Consider the following 19,014-nt stretch of genomic DNA (forward strand, 5'->3'; position numbering starts at 1 on the left):
TATATTTTTAACTTATTAGATATTATATGAAAATGGAACAGGATTAAACATAAAACAAACATATTTATGCAGCAAGTTGACTATAAATCCTGACCTAGACAGATGACTCAGAAGTTAAGAGAATACTGCTCTTTCCAAGGACCAGAGTTCCCTGTACTCAAACTGCCTCTAAATCCAGCTCCAGGAATTCAGCATACTCTCTGGCCTTTGTTGGTACCTGCATTCATGTGAATGTACTCATCTACACACACACACACACACACACACACACACACACACACACACACACACACACACACGTACACATAGTTAAAAATAAATATTTTTTTAAAGGCTGCATATCTTGTTCTTATAATTAATCTATTCTTTTATTTGTTCTACAGTATTCCTGTTCATTGAACACTGTAACAAACCAGATATTAGGCTCAGAATGATGACCTAGTCTCAGTTTCAGTCTTTGAGATTATTCTGGTCTAATTGTTTAATATTTTACAACATGTCTATTTAAAACAGTTTCATGCCAGGACTGGAGAGATGACTCAGCACTTAAGACTGCTGTTCCTGCAGAGGACAGATTCTATACCTATCACCCATATGGTGATTCACAACTATCTTTAACTGCAGCTCCAGAGGATCTCACACTCTCTTCTGGCCTCCGAGAGCTTTAAGACATGCATGTGGTCCACATACATATATGTAGGCAAAACAACCATGAACATAAAATAAAATTAAAAAAAAACTTTAAAAAGACAATGGCATGTCAAATAGAAACAATTGTTTATTCTACATTTCTTTTTCTTTTTTGCAGATGCGGATAGGCATTCACTCGGGCTCTGTGCTAGCTGGTGTGGTTGGCGTGAGAATGCCACGATATTGTCTTTTTGGAAATAATGTCACTCTGGCAAGCAAATTTGAATCAGGAAGTCATCCTCGGCGTATCAACGTCAGCCCAACTACTTATCAGTAAGTGTTCTCTAATTTCTCCCTCTTATCATTTGCACTGACTTGATATGATACTCTGTCATCTGTCCCTTTCTCTTTTCTTGGTTCTGTCACTTTTCAAGTAATTATGAGTAGTTCCGCCCAGTTTGAAATATAGTAATTATAACAAACTTTTGTTTACACCCTGATAAAGTGGATAGGAAATATGAGTTGACTGAGAGATAAGTAGGTTTGTCATTTTCCACAGTCTTGGTCCTGCTATGATATAACTGCTTAAAACATAGAAGAGCAAATGTTAAGAGTCTTCAGTCTACATTGCACTGTAAATCCTAATGTTTTCAAAATGCTTCTTATTGTTTGCAAAAAAAGGGAAAAAACACATAGTTCATTTGTTTTAATCATTGAATTAGAAATATAAGAAACATGAAATTAAATACACATAATAAAACCTGAACTCTATTTATCTTTAGGTCTGTTTTGGACAGTGCTACACAATTTTTTTCTCCTTAACCCATCCTTATTTTATGCTTGCTAGATGTCACCTTCCATAGTACATATTAAATTCCATGTAGGCAGAGGCCATTTGGGTTTGGCTTATCATTATCTACCCAGAATTTTGATTAAAAATGTTTAGTACATACTAAACACTCCACCAACATTAATTGAATGGACTGATAATTGTTTGATAGGATAGACTGCTTCAGAATCAGTAATAAAGACCAGTTTGAAAATCTCCCACCTTGCCTGAGACTTTAGCTTTATGCTAAGCATTATCACACAAGATTCTTAACTATACTATATTTCTGATGACTTAGAAATCCTGTGAAAAACTCTTAAGTAGAAAAGAGTGACTACTGAAATTTTCAGTTGATGTGATTATAAAAAAAAAACCCTCAGAAAATAAAAAAAAGAAAATTTGTTGTAATAGTAAATAAGCTAGAAATAGAAATATTGAGTCTTTTCATACCATATCTTAATAGAGGATATTTAAAGTCTTTTAGACAAATTACACATACTTCTAGATTCCCAGAAATAAATGAGAGAGGGAATTGAAATTATAAATATAAGTCAAAAGAGAGTTGGAATTGGAGACATATGCTCAGTTAAGATGGAGAGTTTCGCTTTAAAGACACACCTCTTACTCATCAAAGGAGTTCAGATTTAGCATATCTGATTGACCTCTCCTGACCAGCCTCCTACCTGTCTTCATTTACTTAACAAGTATTTGCTGATTTGGGATATTTGTAAAATTAATTTTCATTTAAATTTCTCTAATTTTTTTCTATCATAATTCTGGGCATTTGACATTACTTGACATAGCAAATTTGATGATAGAAATGTATTTAGAAGAAATCATAATTTTACCATTAAAAAATCCAGATAAAGGAAATTTGCTGATATTCAATTATGTATTCATACTCATAATTTACCATGTATATCTATATTTTCTGGGAAACTTCATTTACAAATAATAGTGGCACAATAAAAGTGGATTGTCCAGTAGGAGCCTTTGCACCATAACCACAACTGGCTTGTGTCCAGGTGATAGAAGCTCTACAGACCGCAAAATCTGGGCGCTTTGGTGCTGATTCTAAGTTTCAATAATTCTTTTCCCATTCCTTTTGTCACAATCCTTAATGATGAGAAAGTATAAAGAACTGAGTGATTTCAGTGACTCTAACCATTGGAGGACTTTGTTCTATTGTTGTCCCCCAATCCCTGCCTCTCAAAATCAGCTCGGTTCAAAGATAGACACACTGAACTGCTTTGTTGGTTTTTCCTAAAAGATATGTTCTTTGTCTTTAAATCATGTAATTCCTAGAAATACCATATAAAATATTTTAATGTTTCATGTGTCTTTAGGATAAACATCCCTCTTTCTCTGTTTCCTACCTTTTTTTCCTCCTTATAACAAATATTTGCTGATGACCTACTATTATTCTAGCCATTGTAGTGGATCCTGAGTTTCTAATGATGAGGAGAACAAGAGATCATAGACTAGATGATAGATAATGCAGAATAAATAAATAATCAACTGCAACAGAGTAGTGTAGAAATCAAGGAGACCCTGAACTGGAGATTGAGTTCAACAGGAAGAATGGGTTAAAATGAGGATGGAAGAATAAACTGCTCATACCAGCAAGGGCTGTTAAAGGCTTTCTGGTTCATCGTAAGAGCAACAAAACAATTAGGAAGTTATAGGCAGAGGAGAGATGTAATCGACCTCATGCTCTTAGAATATCACCACTGAGGTTGTAAAGCAGGAGTGACATTTGGGATTGCATTGGTGGTAGGGAGATGAACGTGATGGAAACCCAGGTGTCCTCACCCCGTGTCATACACACCGCTCTGAACAGACACTTTGTACCTCGCTGCTTCTTGTTCGTGCCTTAGCACTTACTCCTGTTTTTTTCTACTCTGATGTCGGCAGTTCTGCAATCTGCAATGTATTTCAAAATCCAATTTTATGTATTAACCTTCTACAGATACATACTCTTCAAACAATAAAATTTTATTTTACATTGTTTAATATACATAAGTGGTATTTTACCGTAGTACTTTCTTTATAATTCAGCTTTTAACATTGCACAGATGACTTAAAAACCCACAGACACACACTGTGCCTCTCCTGAGTACCCCAAGGCAAAATGCCAGGACTGACCTTGCAATAACTTTCTCTACAAAGAGGAAAACTGCTCTTTCTTAAGGAAAACAGGAATCTATCAAGTAAAACTGAATATCAATCCCATGAGAAATGACATTTCTACTTTCCATCAAATAGAATGTCCTATATTTCCTGATTATCTTGAAATCTTAAGAAGTTTTATGTGATTAATTTTCAGTAAAATTTTATGACTCAAACTAAGAGCATGAGATTAACTTGATATGAGAATAAATTGTAATAATTTAATAGTTCACCCAAATATATTTTATTTGAAATACTCAAATAATTGATTGAAAATAAACACTTTTTACAATAATATAACAATTCTGAAGTACAAAAACTAAAAGAGATCCATATCCATGATTCCAGCAATGGTTTATTGTCATCTGTATTTCAATTATTTTTCAAATAAAAATGAATAAAATGTACTGATTTAATTTGAAAACATCCCTCCCTTTCATTGTGACAAGCATTCATATAAGTTTGGTGTGTTTCAAAATCCAATTTTTATAAATCAGTTTTCTACAGATACATATTCAAGCAATAAAATTTTATTTTAGAACTTGTGCTCCTAATGGTATTATTTCTCTAACCATTCAAAAAGTTAAACTTCAGTCAGGGGTTGGTGGCCTATACCTTTAATCCCAGCACTACAGAATTTGAAGCTAGCCTGGTCTACAGAGTGAGCTCCAGGACAGCCAGGGCTACACAAAGAAACCCTGTCTTGAAAAAAGAAAAATAAAATAAAAGAAACAAATAAAAAATTAAACTGCTTCATTTTTCATATGATATGCTATTTGCATTTGCTAAAGTTTCCTCTACTAAGAAGTATCAGATTTTTAATCTTGAAAGCATTGTAGAAAGGGATAAACTGTTTGAAGCCAGAAGTAGAATTTGGATTTGCATTCTCATTTTCTTTGACATTGGTAAGTCCTTGCGTTGCATGAATGCTCAGGATCATTTCCTCTGTACCTACAGCAATTCATTGCTAGTTTTATGTGATGACAAAAGAATTGTTGAGTCTTAAATTTGTCCTTGTTTGATGATCTCATTTTTATCAAATAGTGATATTTACACTCATCTTTGTTCCTCATCATTTAAAGACAGTGCACATATTACAAACATTTGTCTTGACATCTGGGAAACCCAGATAGTTGCTTAAATCAATGATGGCTTCATTAAGCCGTCAATTATCATAAATAATTAACTGATTATCTTGAGCAGAGTAGGTCTCTTTGGCTTAGGATCTCCAAGTGATGAGAATGTGACTAGCTTCTTTCTGCTTTTCTGATCTCTTGGTTTTCACCCCAATATCTGTCTCCATGTTTTTTTTATTAGTAAGACTGTTTAGCACTTCAAGAAACAAACAAAAAGATGGCTGTATACAACAGAGTTAATTGTTTCCTCTATGGAAACTAAAAATGTAGAAACTCTTTAATTACTTTAATATTAAATTTTCCTTAATTTTAAAACATTCTTGCATATATGCCTTTTTAAAAATTTTAAAACCCACGCCTATATGCCTTTCTGTTCTGCCATCTCATTTCCTGTCTCTGCCCAGCTACATCACTTCCTCTTCCTGTTCAGCTCTGTCATTTCCTGCCTATCTGTACAGACCTCCAGACCTTTATGGTTAGTGCTGGGATTAAAGGTATGTACCACCATGCCTGACTCTGTTCCCATTATGGCTTTGAACTCACAGAGATCCAGACGGATCTCTGCCTTCCAAGTGATAGGATTAAAGGTGTGTTCTACCTTTGCCTGACCTCTCTCTTTACTATAGTGGCTGACTTTTTCCTCTGATTCTCAGATAAACTTTATTGGGGTACACAGATAAAACATCAGCACATTTATTTCTTTCTTCTTTTCACATGCTGGGATCCAAACTTAGTTCCTCATACTTGTGTGACAAACACTGCCTACTGAGTCAATTTCTTGGCTCCCATATGCCTTAGCAATATAAGTGAGAACACATTAAGGAAACATGATTAGGGTTGAGGAATTACCGGGGAGTTTCCCAGTGAGTCTTATCTGATATAGTTTGGAACTTCCTGAAGCATTTTCTGTGTATATGCACAAGTTCATTTTCCTGGACCTTTTATAACCTACATAACCTCATCATCATTTTCAAAAAGCCTAAGGATTCAGAAAATATTAAAAACCAAGTACTGATAGATTAAATAAAATAATGACAAAATAAAAGAATATGAAGCTGACATTACTGTCTTAATCATTTATAAACTTGAATAACTCACAAAACCAAATGATTTTGTATAAAGTAAGGACATGACCACTGCAAGGTATGATTGAAAGGAAAGTTTTTATTGTAGATATGAGGGAGAATACAGCCAGGTGCATCTGGAAGAGTCCAGAGCAGGGAGAGAAAGTGGTAGACTAAACAAGACTAGCAGAGTGAACTGGGCCATGAGAGAAAAGAGTGTGTTGGAGTGGGACTAAGAGAGAAGGACCAAGAGAGAGAAAGGCAAGAGAGAGAGGTGAGAGGAGGTCAAGACAAGGGACCAGGAGAGAGTCAAGAAAGCACATGAATGAAATGGCAGGTTATATAGGAATGAAAAGTTGGAGAAGGGAAACCAAAGAGCTGTAGAAGTTTAGGGTAGGGTGCAGGGTGTGAAGAGCTGAGAAGAGCCACAAGTATGAAGAACCAAAGCACCCCCCCATTTCAAGCAAGCTCCTCACCCAAGCTTGAAACCAGCCTGAGTTTAAAAATTCTCAGAGCTGCTGACATTAGGTCCCAGGACAAAGTCAGGATATTTGAAGAGCCATCTGGTAGCAACTGATTAACCATAGAATGCCCCAATTCTAGAGATGGTCAAAGTACAAAGTCAGGATGTTTGAAGGACTATTTGGTAATAATTGATTAACTACAGAATGCCACAATGCTAGAGGTAATCTATAAAGTTTGACAAACAACTGGTTAAAACTACAAAGTAAGATAACACAGAAATTTTGAAAAGCCCCTAAAACTTGAACCAAGCAGAATTGTACCCGTACTAGCACCCCTAAATGATGTAACCTTATAGTTTTTGCCTTTAAAAACTGAGTGTGCAGAAGGGCGGGTACCTCCTCCAGCCTCTACTGTGTTGGATGGCTTGACGAGGGCCCTGCCACGGCTTGAACTACTTCATAAACCTTGCTTTTGCGTTTCGGTGAGTTCATGTTTCTGGTGATCTTCAGGGGTCTCACGCCCCCCCCCCCCCGGCACAACAAGTATTGAGTGAGCCTGGAGGCCAGCATCCTCTTTGGTATGCTAATAGACACCACAGCCATTTGTCCTGATTTCTTTTAGACTTGACAGATTTCATCTGTTTTCTGCATCATAATGATGTATAGGGTTTTTTTTTTTTTAAACAAAATACTGAGACAAAACAAACAAAAATAGCAATCAGTAAAAAGACAGTTGAATCTTATTAGTTTACTATTTGCTTAATAATATGCAATATTAATTTATTAGTTTGGATGACTGATCTATACTTGCAAGAGGAACAGTAAAAAGTATAGGAGAATATACAATCTTGCCAACTCCTCCATAAATCTAAAATTTTAAATTAAATTTATACTTGAGAGATTGAATATTTTTATATTAGATAACATTGTGTAGTACCAGAAACATGTAGAAGTTTTTTGAACTTGGAAATATAAAATCATCAAGTGATGTCGTACAGGCAGAAGGTAGAGATTACTTTAGGTGACAATATACTAGAGGAGGGGCTTCTCCTTGTTCCAGACCTGATGTCATGAGCTGACATCATGGCAGAGAGAATAAAACGAAAGTGATCGGGTTGACTGACAGGGCTGTGTTACATGTTCAACACTAGAATTGGGGCTGGAAAGCTGTGTTTATTGACTTTATCCATAGTAATATGTTAGAAATAATTTTCTGTTTTAAACTTCTTACTTTAAGTCTTAGCACGAAATCAAGCATCTGTGTCCTTTCATATTTCTAATTTTCTCTCATTTCTGCAAACTATCTCTTAAAATAAGTGACAAAATTTTATATAACACTATACTGAATTATTTGTATTATGTAATATTAAATATATCTTCCCAAAAGTAGTCTAGCTACAACTCATATTATATGAATGTATATTTCAATGTTCAATAAAATATATAGCATTTTTGGAGAACTCATCTTTAGCTTCTAAAAATTGAAGCCAGTTTAAATTTTACATTTTCTCTTGATGACTATGAGGGGTCATGGTTATGTACTATATAATGCTTTATGCACTGACAAGTCCATTTGCTTTAACTCATTGTTTCTGGTTAAACTTAGAGACTGGTGCATTGTCACCCATTGTAAGAGGAGTCACTCTGAAGTCAGTGTTCATGATGTTTGACAAAGTTATTTTTCTTAGAAACTTCAAGAACTCATCACATCTGCATGTGGAAACTCATTACAACTGCCAGCATGTTTGAGCCTATTGCTCTATGCTGCACCTTTTAGTTTAATTAGTAAGTTCTCAAGGTTCACTAATGTTAAAACTACAAATAAGCTATGAAATAAATTAACATGAAGTCTCTCTCTCTCTCTCTCTCTCTCTCTCTCTCTCTCTCTCTCTCACACACACACACACACACACACACACACACACACACACACACACAAAACCACACACTCTCTCTCCCTCTCTTTTAATTGAGAACAATGTAACTTAATGAGCACATTTAATTGATTTGCTACTTTCTCACCTGTGTGGAACTAGAAGACACTAGAAAGCATGAGATGAGATTTTCAGAGCTTGTGTTCACATCTTCTCATACCTGATTTTTGCCTTTTTTACTATGGACTCTTTCTCTCAATTTATTATATCTAAGAAACACGTTAGAAAAATTTGCAAGAGACATTTTTCAAAAGAGTAAATGAAATAAGTAGATTTAATTCTTTAAGTGTGCTATGCCTTCAAGGCTTTTTTTACTTTCTTTGTTTTCATGGTTCTGTGTAGATTTTTTTTTTTTGGATTTGGTTTTATTTTTTGTTTGCTTTTTGTTTTTTAATCTAGGCTCTTTTGGGGTTGATTAGGGAATGTGGAAGATTATTTATTTAAGTCAACTTTGACCCAGAATTGAAAAATAACAAAATGAGTAGGGGTTTGTTTTAAAAACTAAAAGTTTGTGTTTTCTTAATTTCATCCATTCCCTTGTCCTTTATACAGACAGCCTGGTATGATGATGATACTCTTGGTTAAAGATAAATTATCAGAGAAGTGAAAAAACATAAGACATTTACAAAGGCTAATTAGCTATCTTGTCGAAGTTTTCATTTTTGTTTGTGTATAAAACTTTTAAATAACTGTTTTGCATTTTAAATCTCTTTGCATTTGCTGCAGATGAAGATAATAAACGGTTAAATGTTAAAATCAGCAGTATCCAAAGAAGGCAATAATCCTTAGTTATTCCACATTCTGAAATCTAAGATGAGCGGTGTTAGTGTTTTCACTAATGCAGAAGTGTAGCCCATAGTGTGCTCTCCACACCAGGCATGCAGACTGGGCTGTGCATTCAACCCTTCTTTCCTCACAACTCATCTGTGTGGGAGTACAGAAGGAATGAGGTAGAGGTCACAGATACCTTTAGCTCCTTGCTTTTTAGTTTTCAGTGGATACCTAAGAAGACTCTTTTATTTTAACTTACCTATTAACCTGAGAGGTAAAACTCACTAATTGACAATTTTGTAACATTTCCTCCAGACAATTAAGCATGCCAGTAACTATTTTAAAAATCAATAAATTTTTATTCTTATGCTTTATTTCAAGGTGAGCTAGATTTTTACTTCCTTTGTGTGTACAGAAAAGTTGTTTCCAGAAAAGGAATCATTTCATTTCAGGGGATTTCAGGTTGTCTAGCTGATTCAATACTTAAAGTGTCTTTGGACATTTCTCTAAACTACATAGGGTCTTGAATTGTGAAGCACAAAAGAAAAATACAAAGCACAGTTTCTTCTCTTCTACTCAAGTAGAAAGACAAAAATTAGGAGAATTTTGAGGTCTTCAGAACATTTACAAAAACACAGGATACTCCTTCCCTTTTGAAACTTTCATTTCTAAACCTGTCGTTCTTCCACTACACTCTAAGTGGGACTAGTGATACAGCCTATGGGACTAGATTGAGTTTGTTTTCTTTGCTAGTTAAAAATTAAAAGGCAGAGACAATCTCCAAGGGAAACAGATGGCAGCAGAGAAACCTCAAGCCCCACAAGAGAGTCAGCAGGTGAAGAAAGGTGCTCATTGGGGATGAGGAAGCACACACATGTGCAGCAGATACACAGAGAAAAAACTCTCTGCTTTGCAGAGAGGGAGACTTGAAAAGCAGAAAAATCCAGGCTTTTCTTGAGGGTTGGGGATTTTAAAGTCTTCATAGAGTTTTCTTCCCCTAATTTTTGTTAATCAGTTTGAAGAAATCTAGGATGGTTGAACAGTCCAAAACTGTTGTGTTTCATTCATATCCTGAGCAGGCCTTTGAGCTTGTTGAGCCAGTCCATCAGCAGGAGGCCTGCTAATGGGAGAAAAAAATCTTAGAAAGCCTTTGTTTAAAGGTGCCAAGCTTCTGTCACAAGTCAGCAGGGTGAGGAAAAAGCCTGCCATCATGGAAATTCACCACCTTTATTACTGAGCCATGGCCTCTCTTGCTCTCTGTCTGCCTATGAAGGGAGTCTGTTTAACTCCTATTCTCTCAATCATGCTTAGTGTCATTGTAATGACTCCAAATGTATTCCTTATGGAAAAAATACCCAGGTAAATAATTAATGATAGCAGCAGCATGAACACTTAGGTTTATCCTTATTCTTTCCTGGAGTATAATCTTTTACTGAAAAAGCAATATAATAGTAATGAAAGTATACAGTGTTGCAGAGAACACAAGTCCTGTGAGGCACTAGAATGTTAGAATGTCTACATGGGATTTGTCTTGAGATTATGCTTGGTTTATTCACACAACCATTTCTTATGAAAAAAATGAACACTATTTTTCAATAACTTTGACTTGAAAGAAAGGAGCTAAAACAAACTAGCAAGAAACAATTACTACAAAAACTAATTAATAAAAAATTATGAAGACACAAGAAACACACACCCACACAGAAAAATAAAACCTATAAAAATACAAAATCAAAAACCATAATATACAAACAAAAGACCAATAACTCAAAAAATGCCCAAACAAGGCAATATGAGACAAAAAAACTACAAAACACCTTTGAGTTAATTTTGTGTTGGCTATCTACTTCTGGGCATTAGGCTTTCCTTTAAGTGCAGTTAATATTCCCAGGGAGACTCCATTGGAGAAAACTAATTTTCCCTTTGCAAATGGATGCTAATTGAAGATAGCTTCTTTGTTAGGGATAGGAGCTGACTTGAACCTGTGCAGGCTCTATAAGAAAGAAAACATGGAGTTGGGTGGGAGGAGAGGGGAGGAGAATCTGGGAGGAGTTGCGGAAGGGGGAAACTGTCATCAGAATATATTGTATGAAAAAATATTTTATGGGGGAAAAAAGGAAGATATGATAACACCTCAACAAATATTTTTAAAAAAAAAGTTGTGAAGGATTTCCAGGCAGGTGTGGTGGCATTAATCCTAGCATTCAGTTAACAGGTTGCCGAGACTGCAAAACCAGCCTGGTCTATATAGTAGTCCAGGCAAGGCTATCAGTACTCAATAGTCAGATACTGTTCAATTTTTTTTTTCATAAAAGAATGTTTAAAGTGATTAATATTCTAATAGGTTTAAGATAGTAAAAGCACAGCATAATTGAAAAAGAAATAATCATGTAAGAATAATCTCCTGAAAAATGAATATGATACATGAAATCTCACAGTATGTAGTCAAGAATGCAATCTTTCAGAAAACACAGTTTAAAAATGAGAAATTAATTATAAAGGAAGGAAAACAAATTGAAGAATCAATTTACCTAGTCTAACGTCCTACTAAGCAGAAACCTACAACAAGGAAGCAGAGGAAAAGGTCAAGAAATAATGAAAGAACAAACAAGAGTCTCCAAACCAGAGGTGTATCCTACTATGTCAAAAGCTTCAAAAGAACTCACTAGCGGCCACTATTCTGTAGAGGCACGGAGTTATTAATTTCCATAATATAGAAACAGACACTGAAGATGAGAGTGTTTAGAAGAAAGCTCACCTCTAGTGGGCTAATAAACAGAGTAATATCTGACTTTTGAACAATTAAATATTAAAGGGAAAATAATTCTTCTTCAAGAATTCAATGTCTAATCTAACTGATAAACTAGAAAGTAGAATAAAGCAGATGTTTCAATTAAATAATTTAAAAGATCACTATCCATATATTCTTTCTAGTCCTCAACTATGCCAGCTATACTCTGTACTGCCTCCTGCTTTGGCTTTAACACCTCCTTTATGGCCAGGCATGATGTTGCTGGCTGGCAATCCAATCACTTGAAAGGAAGAGTTAGAAAGATGTAAATTCAAGGCCTCCCTTGAATTTACATCACAAAGCACAGGGCTGGGGCAAAAACTCAATGACAGAGGTCACTAAGCATGTGTAGGGTCCTCAGTTTAATCCTTAGTATTCACCTCCCCCAATAATCTATAGTGAGCTGGTAGTTAATAGACAAGTTTGATTACTTTTTTTGAAGGCATTTGGGAAACGTCATTTTCTTCCAGCCTTGTATATTGCACAATTTTTTTCTAATTGTTGAAATAAACAAAAGATTATTCAAGTTTCATGTAACATTTCAAAAGTTTATACACTGAGGATCTCCACACACTCACTGGCTTCCATTCATGTTTAGAATTGGATTCATGTTTTTCTCCATGAGGTCAACCAGAGATAACTGTTTTAAAGAATGACATATTCAAAAAAATCAAAGTTTTTCCTAATGTCCTTTTAATGTGGTTCCTGTTTCATGATATAATCAGAGGTAAGCAGGTATTAGTTCATAGAAAGCAATTACAACTACCTGATATCTGACTTCCTGCTGACCTCACTGGTCAGAAAACTGTATGATTCTAAGTTTGCAGTCTTGAGAACAGCACAGTTGCTCACTTTTCTTCATTCTACAGTCTTGAAACATTATGAGATGTGTATTCAGCAAGTAGTCACAATGGGTTCTTTAATTAGCAAATAAATAAAAATAAAAGTTGGGGGGAAATGCATATGGAAATGAAAACCAAATTCTTCCCGCTGCTCTATGGACATTCTAGCTGTAAGTTAAGTATGCTACTTACAATTTGGGGGATGTTGTACACGCAATAATAAGATACCTAAGATTACATATTGTGACTCTATTTTTTTAGAGCACTATACCCTGCATCTTATATTAAAACTAAATTACTTTCAGACCATGTATATCAATATAAGCTTCAAACCCTTTCCAAAAGAAGATTATAAGTAAGATAGAGCACAAAACATGGGGCAATTAGGAGAAAGGGTATGAAAGCAAGATGTGAGGGAGGTAGAATCAGGCTCATTTCTACAGCACTGTATCATATCTTGATCCAATATAGCAACAAATTTCAAAAATCAACTTAAAACAGAACAAAAGTCTATTGATAGGAGTAATGGTGATATGCAGCTAAACAAGAATTTTTGGTTTCCAAATCCTTATTACGTGGGTTTTTGAAAGTCCCACTTTGTTTATCAATCAGCTGGGAATTAGTTTAGATTTATGTAGAATATTAGTTTCCCTATCAATCCCTGCTGAGGTGCTGAAGAAATGAATTGTTAGGAAGTGTTTTAGAGCCATTCCAGGCACCTAGACTTAGCATATCAGGGGGGATCAGAGGCTCTGTGGTGATCAGTTTACATTCCTAACTCTCATACATACATTTGATCATTGGCTCAAAACCATAAATAATTATGGCCAGGCACACTGTGTGAAACATTTCCACTGACTTCTTCACCAGATGCCCCAGTAAGTCATCTAGAATGTTCAACGACTGCTAAATCTTGGCTCGCATAGGAGCTGGAATCAGGAAGCCATCGCTTCCATTCTTGTAATTTAAAATTGTATTCACTTTTTGATACCAAATTGTTTACTTAGACAAGAATAAAATCCCTCAAAAGCTGCTATCTCTATGATTTGTAGCATAGTATATGAGACTTATTTAAAATGTCAAGAGAGCAATGTGTTGCCAAGAGTAACCTCCCAGACAAAATGTAATGAATTATTTAAAAGTTTTGTTATCTGAAGCAGTGGTTGCCCTCTTCATTCAGTATTTTTATAAATACCTTCAGAGAAAACCCACATTTGTTTTTCATTATCAGAATATACTAATTACAGCAAAACATAAACAACACACTGAAGCAAACTATAGATGAGATAAAGAAATAGACACAAGCCCCCCCAGCTCCCATCCTGCCCTGGACTTCCATTCTGGAGCACAGCTCCAATCCTGCCCCAGACTTCCCTTCCAGACAAGAGCTCCCATCCTGCCCCGGACTTCCAATTTGGACAAGAGAGCTCCCATCTGGACCAGAGAGAGAGACTTCCTGAATCTGTTAGCTCTGTCTGAACCAAGTGTGTGGATAAGGCCAAGAACAAACCACAAGGAGATGGGCAGACATCAAGGCAGAAACACATACAACAAAATGAAGAGCAATACAGCATCACCAGGCCCTAGCCCTCCTCCAACAGCTAGACCTGAACATCAGAAATTGGAAGAAGCAGAAGAAAACAGCCTTATGAATGACATCATGAAGAAGATAGAGGATTGTGTAGAGGAAAAGACAAAAAAAGGGAAAAACGCTGTAAACAACTAGAGGAAAGGGCAAATAAATTAGAAGAAATCAATAAAGTCCTGGAAGAAAACAATAAAGTACTGAGAGAAAGTCAAGAAAAATCAATGAAACAAATGAAGGAAACAATCTAAGACCTGAAAAGGGAAATAGAAAAAATCAAGAAGACACAAACAGAGGGAATGCTGGAAATAGAAAATCTGAGTAAACGATTGGGAACTTCAGATGCAAGTATAATCAACAGAATGCAAGAGATGGAAGAGAGGATCTCTAGCATTGAAGATACAGTAGAAGAAATACATTCATCAGTCAAAGAAAACACTAAAGCCAACAAAGTCATGAAAAAATTTCCAAGAAATTTGGGACACCATGAAAAGATCAAACCTATGAATAATAGGGGTAGAAGAAGGAGAAGAATACCAACTCAAGGGCACAGAAAATATATTCAACAAGATCATAGAAGAAAAGTTTCCCAACTTAAAGAAGGAAATGCCTATGATGATACAAGAAGCCTATAGAACACCAAACAGACTAGACCCCCCAAAAAAGTCCCCTCGCCACATAATAATTAAACAACTAAACATACAGAATAAAGAAAGAATATTAAGAGCAGCAAAGGAAAAGGCCAAGTGACATATAAAGGCAAACCCATCAGAATAACACCCGATTTCTCAATGGAGACTTTGAAAGCCAGAAGGACCTGGACAGATGTAATGCAGACACTAAGAGACCATGGATGTCAGCCTAGACTAATATACCCAGCAAAACTTTCAATCATCATAGATGGAGTGAACAAGATATTCCATGACAAAGTCAGATTTAAACAATACTTATCCACAAACCCAGCCCTACAGAAAGTACTAGAAGGAAAATTCCAACCTAAGGAAGTCAGATACACCCTCAAAAACACAGGCAATAGATAAAGCCACAGCAGTAAACCCCAAGAAGAGAAGTACACACACATCACCAAGAAAAAATAGCAGGAATGAACAATCACTGGTCATTAATATCCCTCAATATCAATGGACTTAATTCACCTATAAAAAGACATAGGCTTACAGAATGGATACGAAAGCAGGACCCATCTTTCTGCTGCATACAAGAAACACATCTCAAATTCAAAGATAGACACTACAGAAAAATAAAAGGCTGGGAAAAGACTTTCCAATCAAATGGTCTTAAGAAACAAGTGGGTGTAACCATCCTGATATCCAGCAATATAGACTTCAAACTAAAATCAACCAAAAGAGATCAAGAAGGGCATTACATACTCATCACAGGAAAGATCCACCAAGATGAAGTCTCAATTCTGAACATTTATGCCCCAAACACAAGGGCACCCACATACTAATGCTGGGCAGTGGTGGCGCACACTTTTAATCCCAGCACTAGGGAGGCAGAGCCAGGCGGATCTCTGTGAGTTCGAGGCCAGCCTGGGCTACCAAGTGAGTTCCAGGAGAGGCGCAAAGCTACACAGAGAAACCCTGTCTTGAAAAACCAAAAAAAAGAAACTAAAGCTTAAACCACATATAAAAAAAAAACCCATACATTAATAATGGGAGACCTCAACACCCCACTTTCACCACTGGACAGATCTCCCAAATTGAAACTTAACAGAGAAATAAAGGATTTAACTGATGTTATGACTCAAATGGACTTAATCTGTATCTACAGAACATTCCATCCTAACAAAAACGAATATATCTTCTTGCCAGCACCCCATGGAACCTTCTCTAAAATCGACCATATACTTGGCCACAAAACAAATCTAAACAGATACAAAACAATAGGTATAACCTCCTGTGTTCTATCAGACCACCATGGTCTAAAGTTGGATTTCAACAACAACAAAAACTGCAGAAAACCTACAATCTCATGGAAACTGAATAATACCCAACTGAATCACCAATGGGTTAAGGAAGAAATAAAGAAAGAAATTAAAGACTTCCTAGAGATCAACGAAAATGAAGACACCACATACCCAAACCTATGGGACACTATGAAATAAGTACTAAGAGGGAAATTCATAGCACTAAATGCCCATATAAATAAGCTGGAGAAATCTCACACTAGTGACTTAACAGCACACCTGAAAGCTCTATAACACGAAGAAGCAAAGTCTCCCAGGAAAAATAGACGCCAGGAAATTACCAAAGTGAGAACTGAAATCAATAAAATAGAAACAAAGAGAACAATACAAAAAAAATTAATGAAACAAAGAGTTGGTACTTTTAGAAAATCAACAAAATAGACAAGCCCTTATCCAAACTAACCAAAGGACAGAGAGAGAGCATCCAAATCAACAAAATCCGAAAAGAAAAGGGGGACATAACAACAGACATTGAGGAAATCCAGAGAATCATCAGGTCATACTTCAAAAACCTCTATTCCACAAAACTGGAAAACCTAAAAGAATTGGATAAAATTCTGGATAGATACCACATACCTAAGTTAAATCAAGACCAGATAAACTATTTAAATAGTCCAATAACCCCTCATGAAATAGAAACAGTCATTAAAAGTCTCCCAACCAAAAAAAGCCCAGGACCAGATGGTTTCAGCGCAGAATTCTACCAGATCTTCAAAGAAGAGTTAATACCAATACTCTCTAAACTGTTCAACAATAGAAACAGAAGGAACATTACCAAACTCCTTCTATGAGGCTACAGTTACCCTGATTCCTAAACCAAACAAGGATGCAACAAAGAAAGAGAACTACAGACCGATCTCCCTCATGAACATTGATGAAAAAATACTCAATAAAATACTGGCAAACAGACTCCAAGAACACATCAAAACAATTATCCACCATGTTCAAGTAGGCTTCATTCCAGGGATGCAAGGGTGGTTCAACATACAAAAGTCCGTCAATGTAATACACCATATAAAAAAACTAAAAGAAAAAAAACCACATGATCATCTCACTAGATGCAGAAAAGGCGTTTGACAAAATCCAAAACACTTCATGATAAAGGTCTTGGAGTGATCAGGACTATACAGGGAACATACCTAAACATAATAAAGGCAATTTACAGCAAGCCAACAGCCAACATCAAATTAAATGGAGAGAAACTCAAAGCAATTCCACTAAAATCAGGAACGAGGCAAGGATGTCCCTCTCCCCATACTTATTCAATATAGTACTTGAAGTTCTAGCCAGAGCAATAAGACAGCATAAGGAGATTAAGGGGATACAAATTGGAAAGGAAGAAGTCAAGCTTTCCCTATTTGCAGATGACATGATAGTATACTTGAGTGACCCCAAAGATTCCACCAATGAACTGACACAGCTTATAAACACCTTCAGCAACATAGCAGGATACAAGATCAACTCAAAAAATCAGTAGCCCTCCTATATACATTGGACAAAAAAACGGAGAAGGAAATCAGAGATACATCACCCTTTACTATAGCACAAATGACATAAAATACCTTGGGGTAACACTAACCAAGCAAGTGAAGGATCTATATGACAAGAACTTTAAGTCCCTGAAAAAAGAAATTGAAGAAGATGTCAGAAAATGGAAAGATCTCCCATGCTCATGGATAGGCAGGACTAACATAGTAAAAATGGCAATCTTATCAAAAGCAATCTACAGATTCAATGCAATCCCCATCAAAATACCAACACAATTCTTCACAGACCTGGAAAGAATAATACTCAACTTCATATGGAAAAACAAAAAACCCAGGATGGCCAAAAGAATCCTGTACAATAACGCAACCTCTGGAGGCATCACGATCCCTGACTTCAAGCTCTACTATAGAGCTACAGTAATAAAAACAGCTTAGTACTGGCATAAAAACCGACATGTGGACCAACGGAATTGACCTGAAGACCCTGACATTAATCTGCGTACCTATGAACATACAATTTTTGACAAAGAAGTCAAAAGTGCACAATGGAAAAAAAGAAAGCATCTTCAACAAATGGTGCTGGCAAAACTTGATATCAACATGTAGAAGGCTGCAAATAGATCCATATCTATCACCATGCACAAAACTTAAGTCCAAGTGGATCAAGGACCTCAACATAAATCCAGCTACTCTGAACATGCTAGAAGAGAAAGTAGGAAGTAGTCTTGAATGCATTGGCATAGGAGACCACTTCCTAAATAGAACACCAGTAGCACAGACACTGAGAGAAACAATCAATCAATGGGACCTCTTGAAACTGAGAAACTTTTGTAGAGCAAAGGATACAGTCAACAAGGCAAAGCGACAGCCTACAGAATGGGAAAAGGTCTTCACCAACCCCACATCTGACAGAGGACTGATATCCAGAATATATAAGGAACTCAAGAAATTAGACATCAAAATGCCCAACAGTCCAATTAAGAAATGGGCTATAGAACTAAACAGAGAATTCTCAACAGAGGAAACTCAAATGGCTGAAAGACATTTAAGGAATTGCTCAACATCCCTAATCATCAGGGAAATGCAAATCAAAACAACTCTCAGATACCACCTTATGCCTGTCAGAATGGCTAAGATCAAAAACACTGAAGACACCTTATGCTGGAGAGGATGTGGAGCTAGGGGAACTCTTCTCCACTGCTGGTGGGAATGCAAGCTTGTACAACCACTTTAGAAATCAATATGGTGCTTTCTTAGAAAATTGGGAATCCATCTTCCCCAAGATCCAGCTATACCACTCTTGGGCATATACCCAAGGAATGCTC

At 36.1% G+C, this 19,014-nt stretch overlaps 1 protein-coding gene across 4 annotated transcripts in view; it reads left to right on the forward strand.

Moving 5' to 3' along the window:
* The window catches only part of Gucy1a2 (guanylate cyclase 1 soluble subunit alpha 2), a 479,074-nt gene that overhangs the window by 284,822 nt on the left and 175,238 nt on the right, over positions 1-19,014 (forward strand). For all 4 annotated transcript variants that reach the window (XR_008221288.1, XR_008221289.1, XM_052751411.1 and 1 more), the window contains exon 7: positions 809-963. Coding sequence is in view for 2 of the 4 variants with exons in the window: in XM_052751411.1 (XP_052607371.1) it covers positions 809-963 (155 nt within the window). In the remaining 2 variants the exon portion in view is untranslated. The remainder of the gene's footprint in view (positions 1-808; positions 964-19,014) is intronic.

Source organism: Peromyscus californicus, unplaced genomic scaffold (assembly GCF_007827085.1).
Source record: "Peromyscus californicus insignis strain IS unplaced genomic scaffold, ASM782708v3 Scaffold_11__1_contigs__length_118956290, whole genome shotgun sequence".
Lineage (NCBI taxonomy): Eukaryota > Metazoa > Chordata > Mammalia > Rodentia > Cricetidae > Peromyscus > Peromyscus californicus.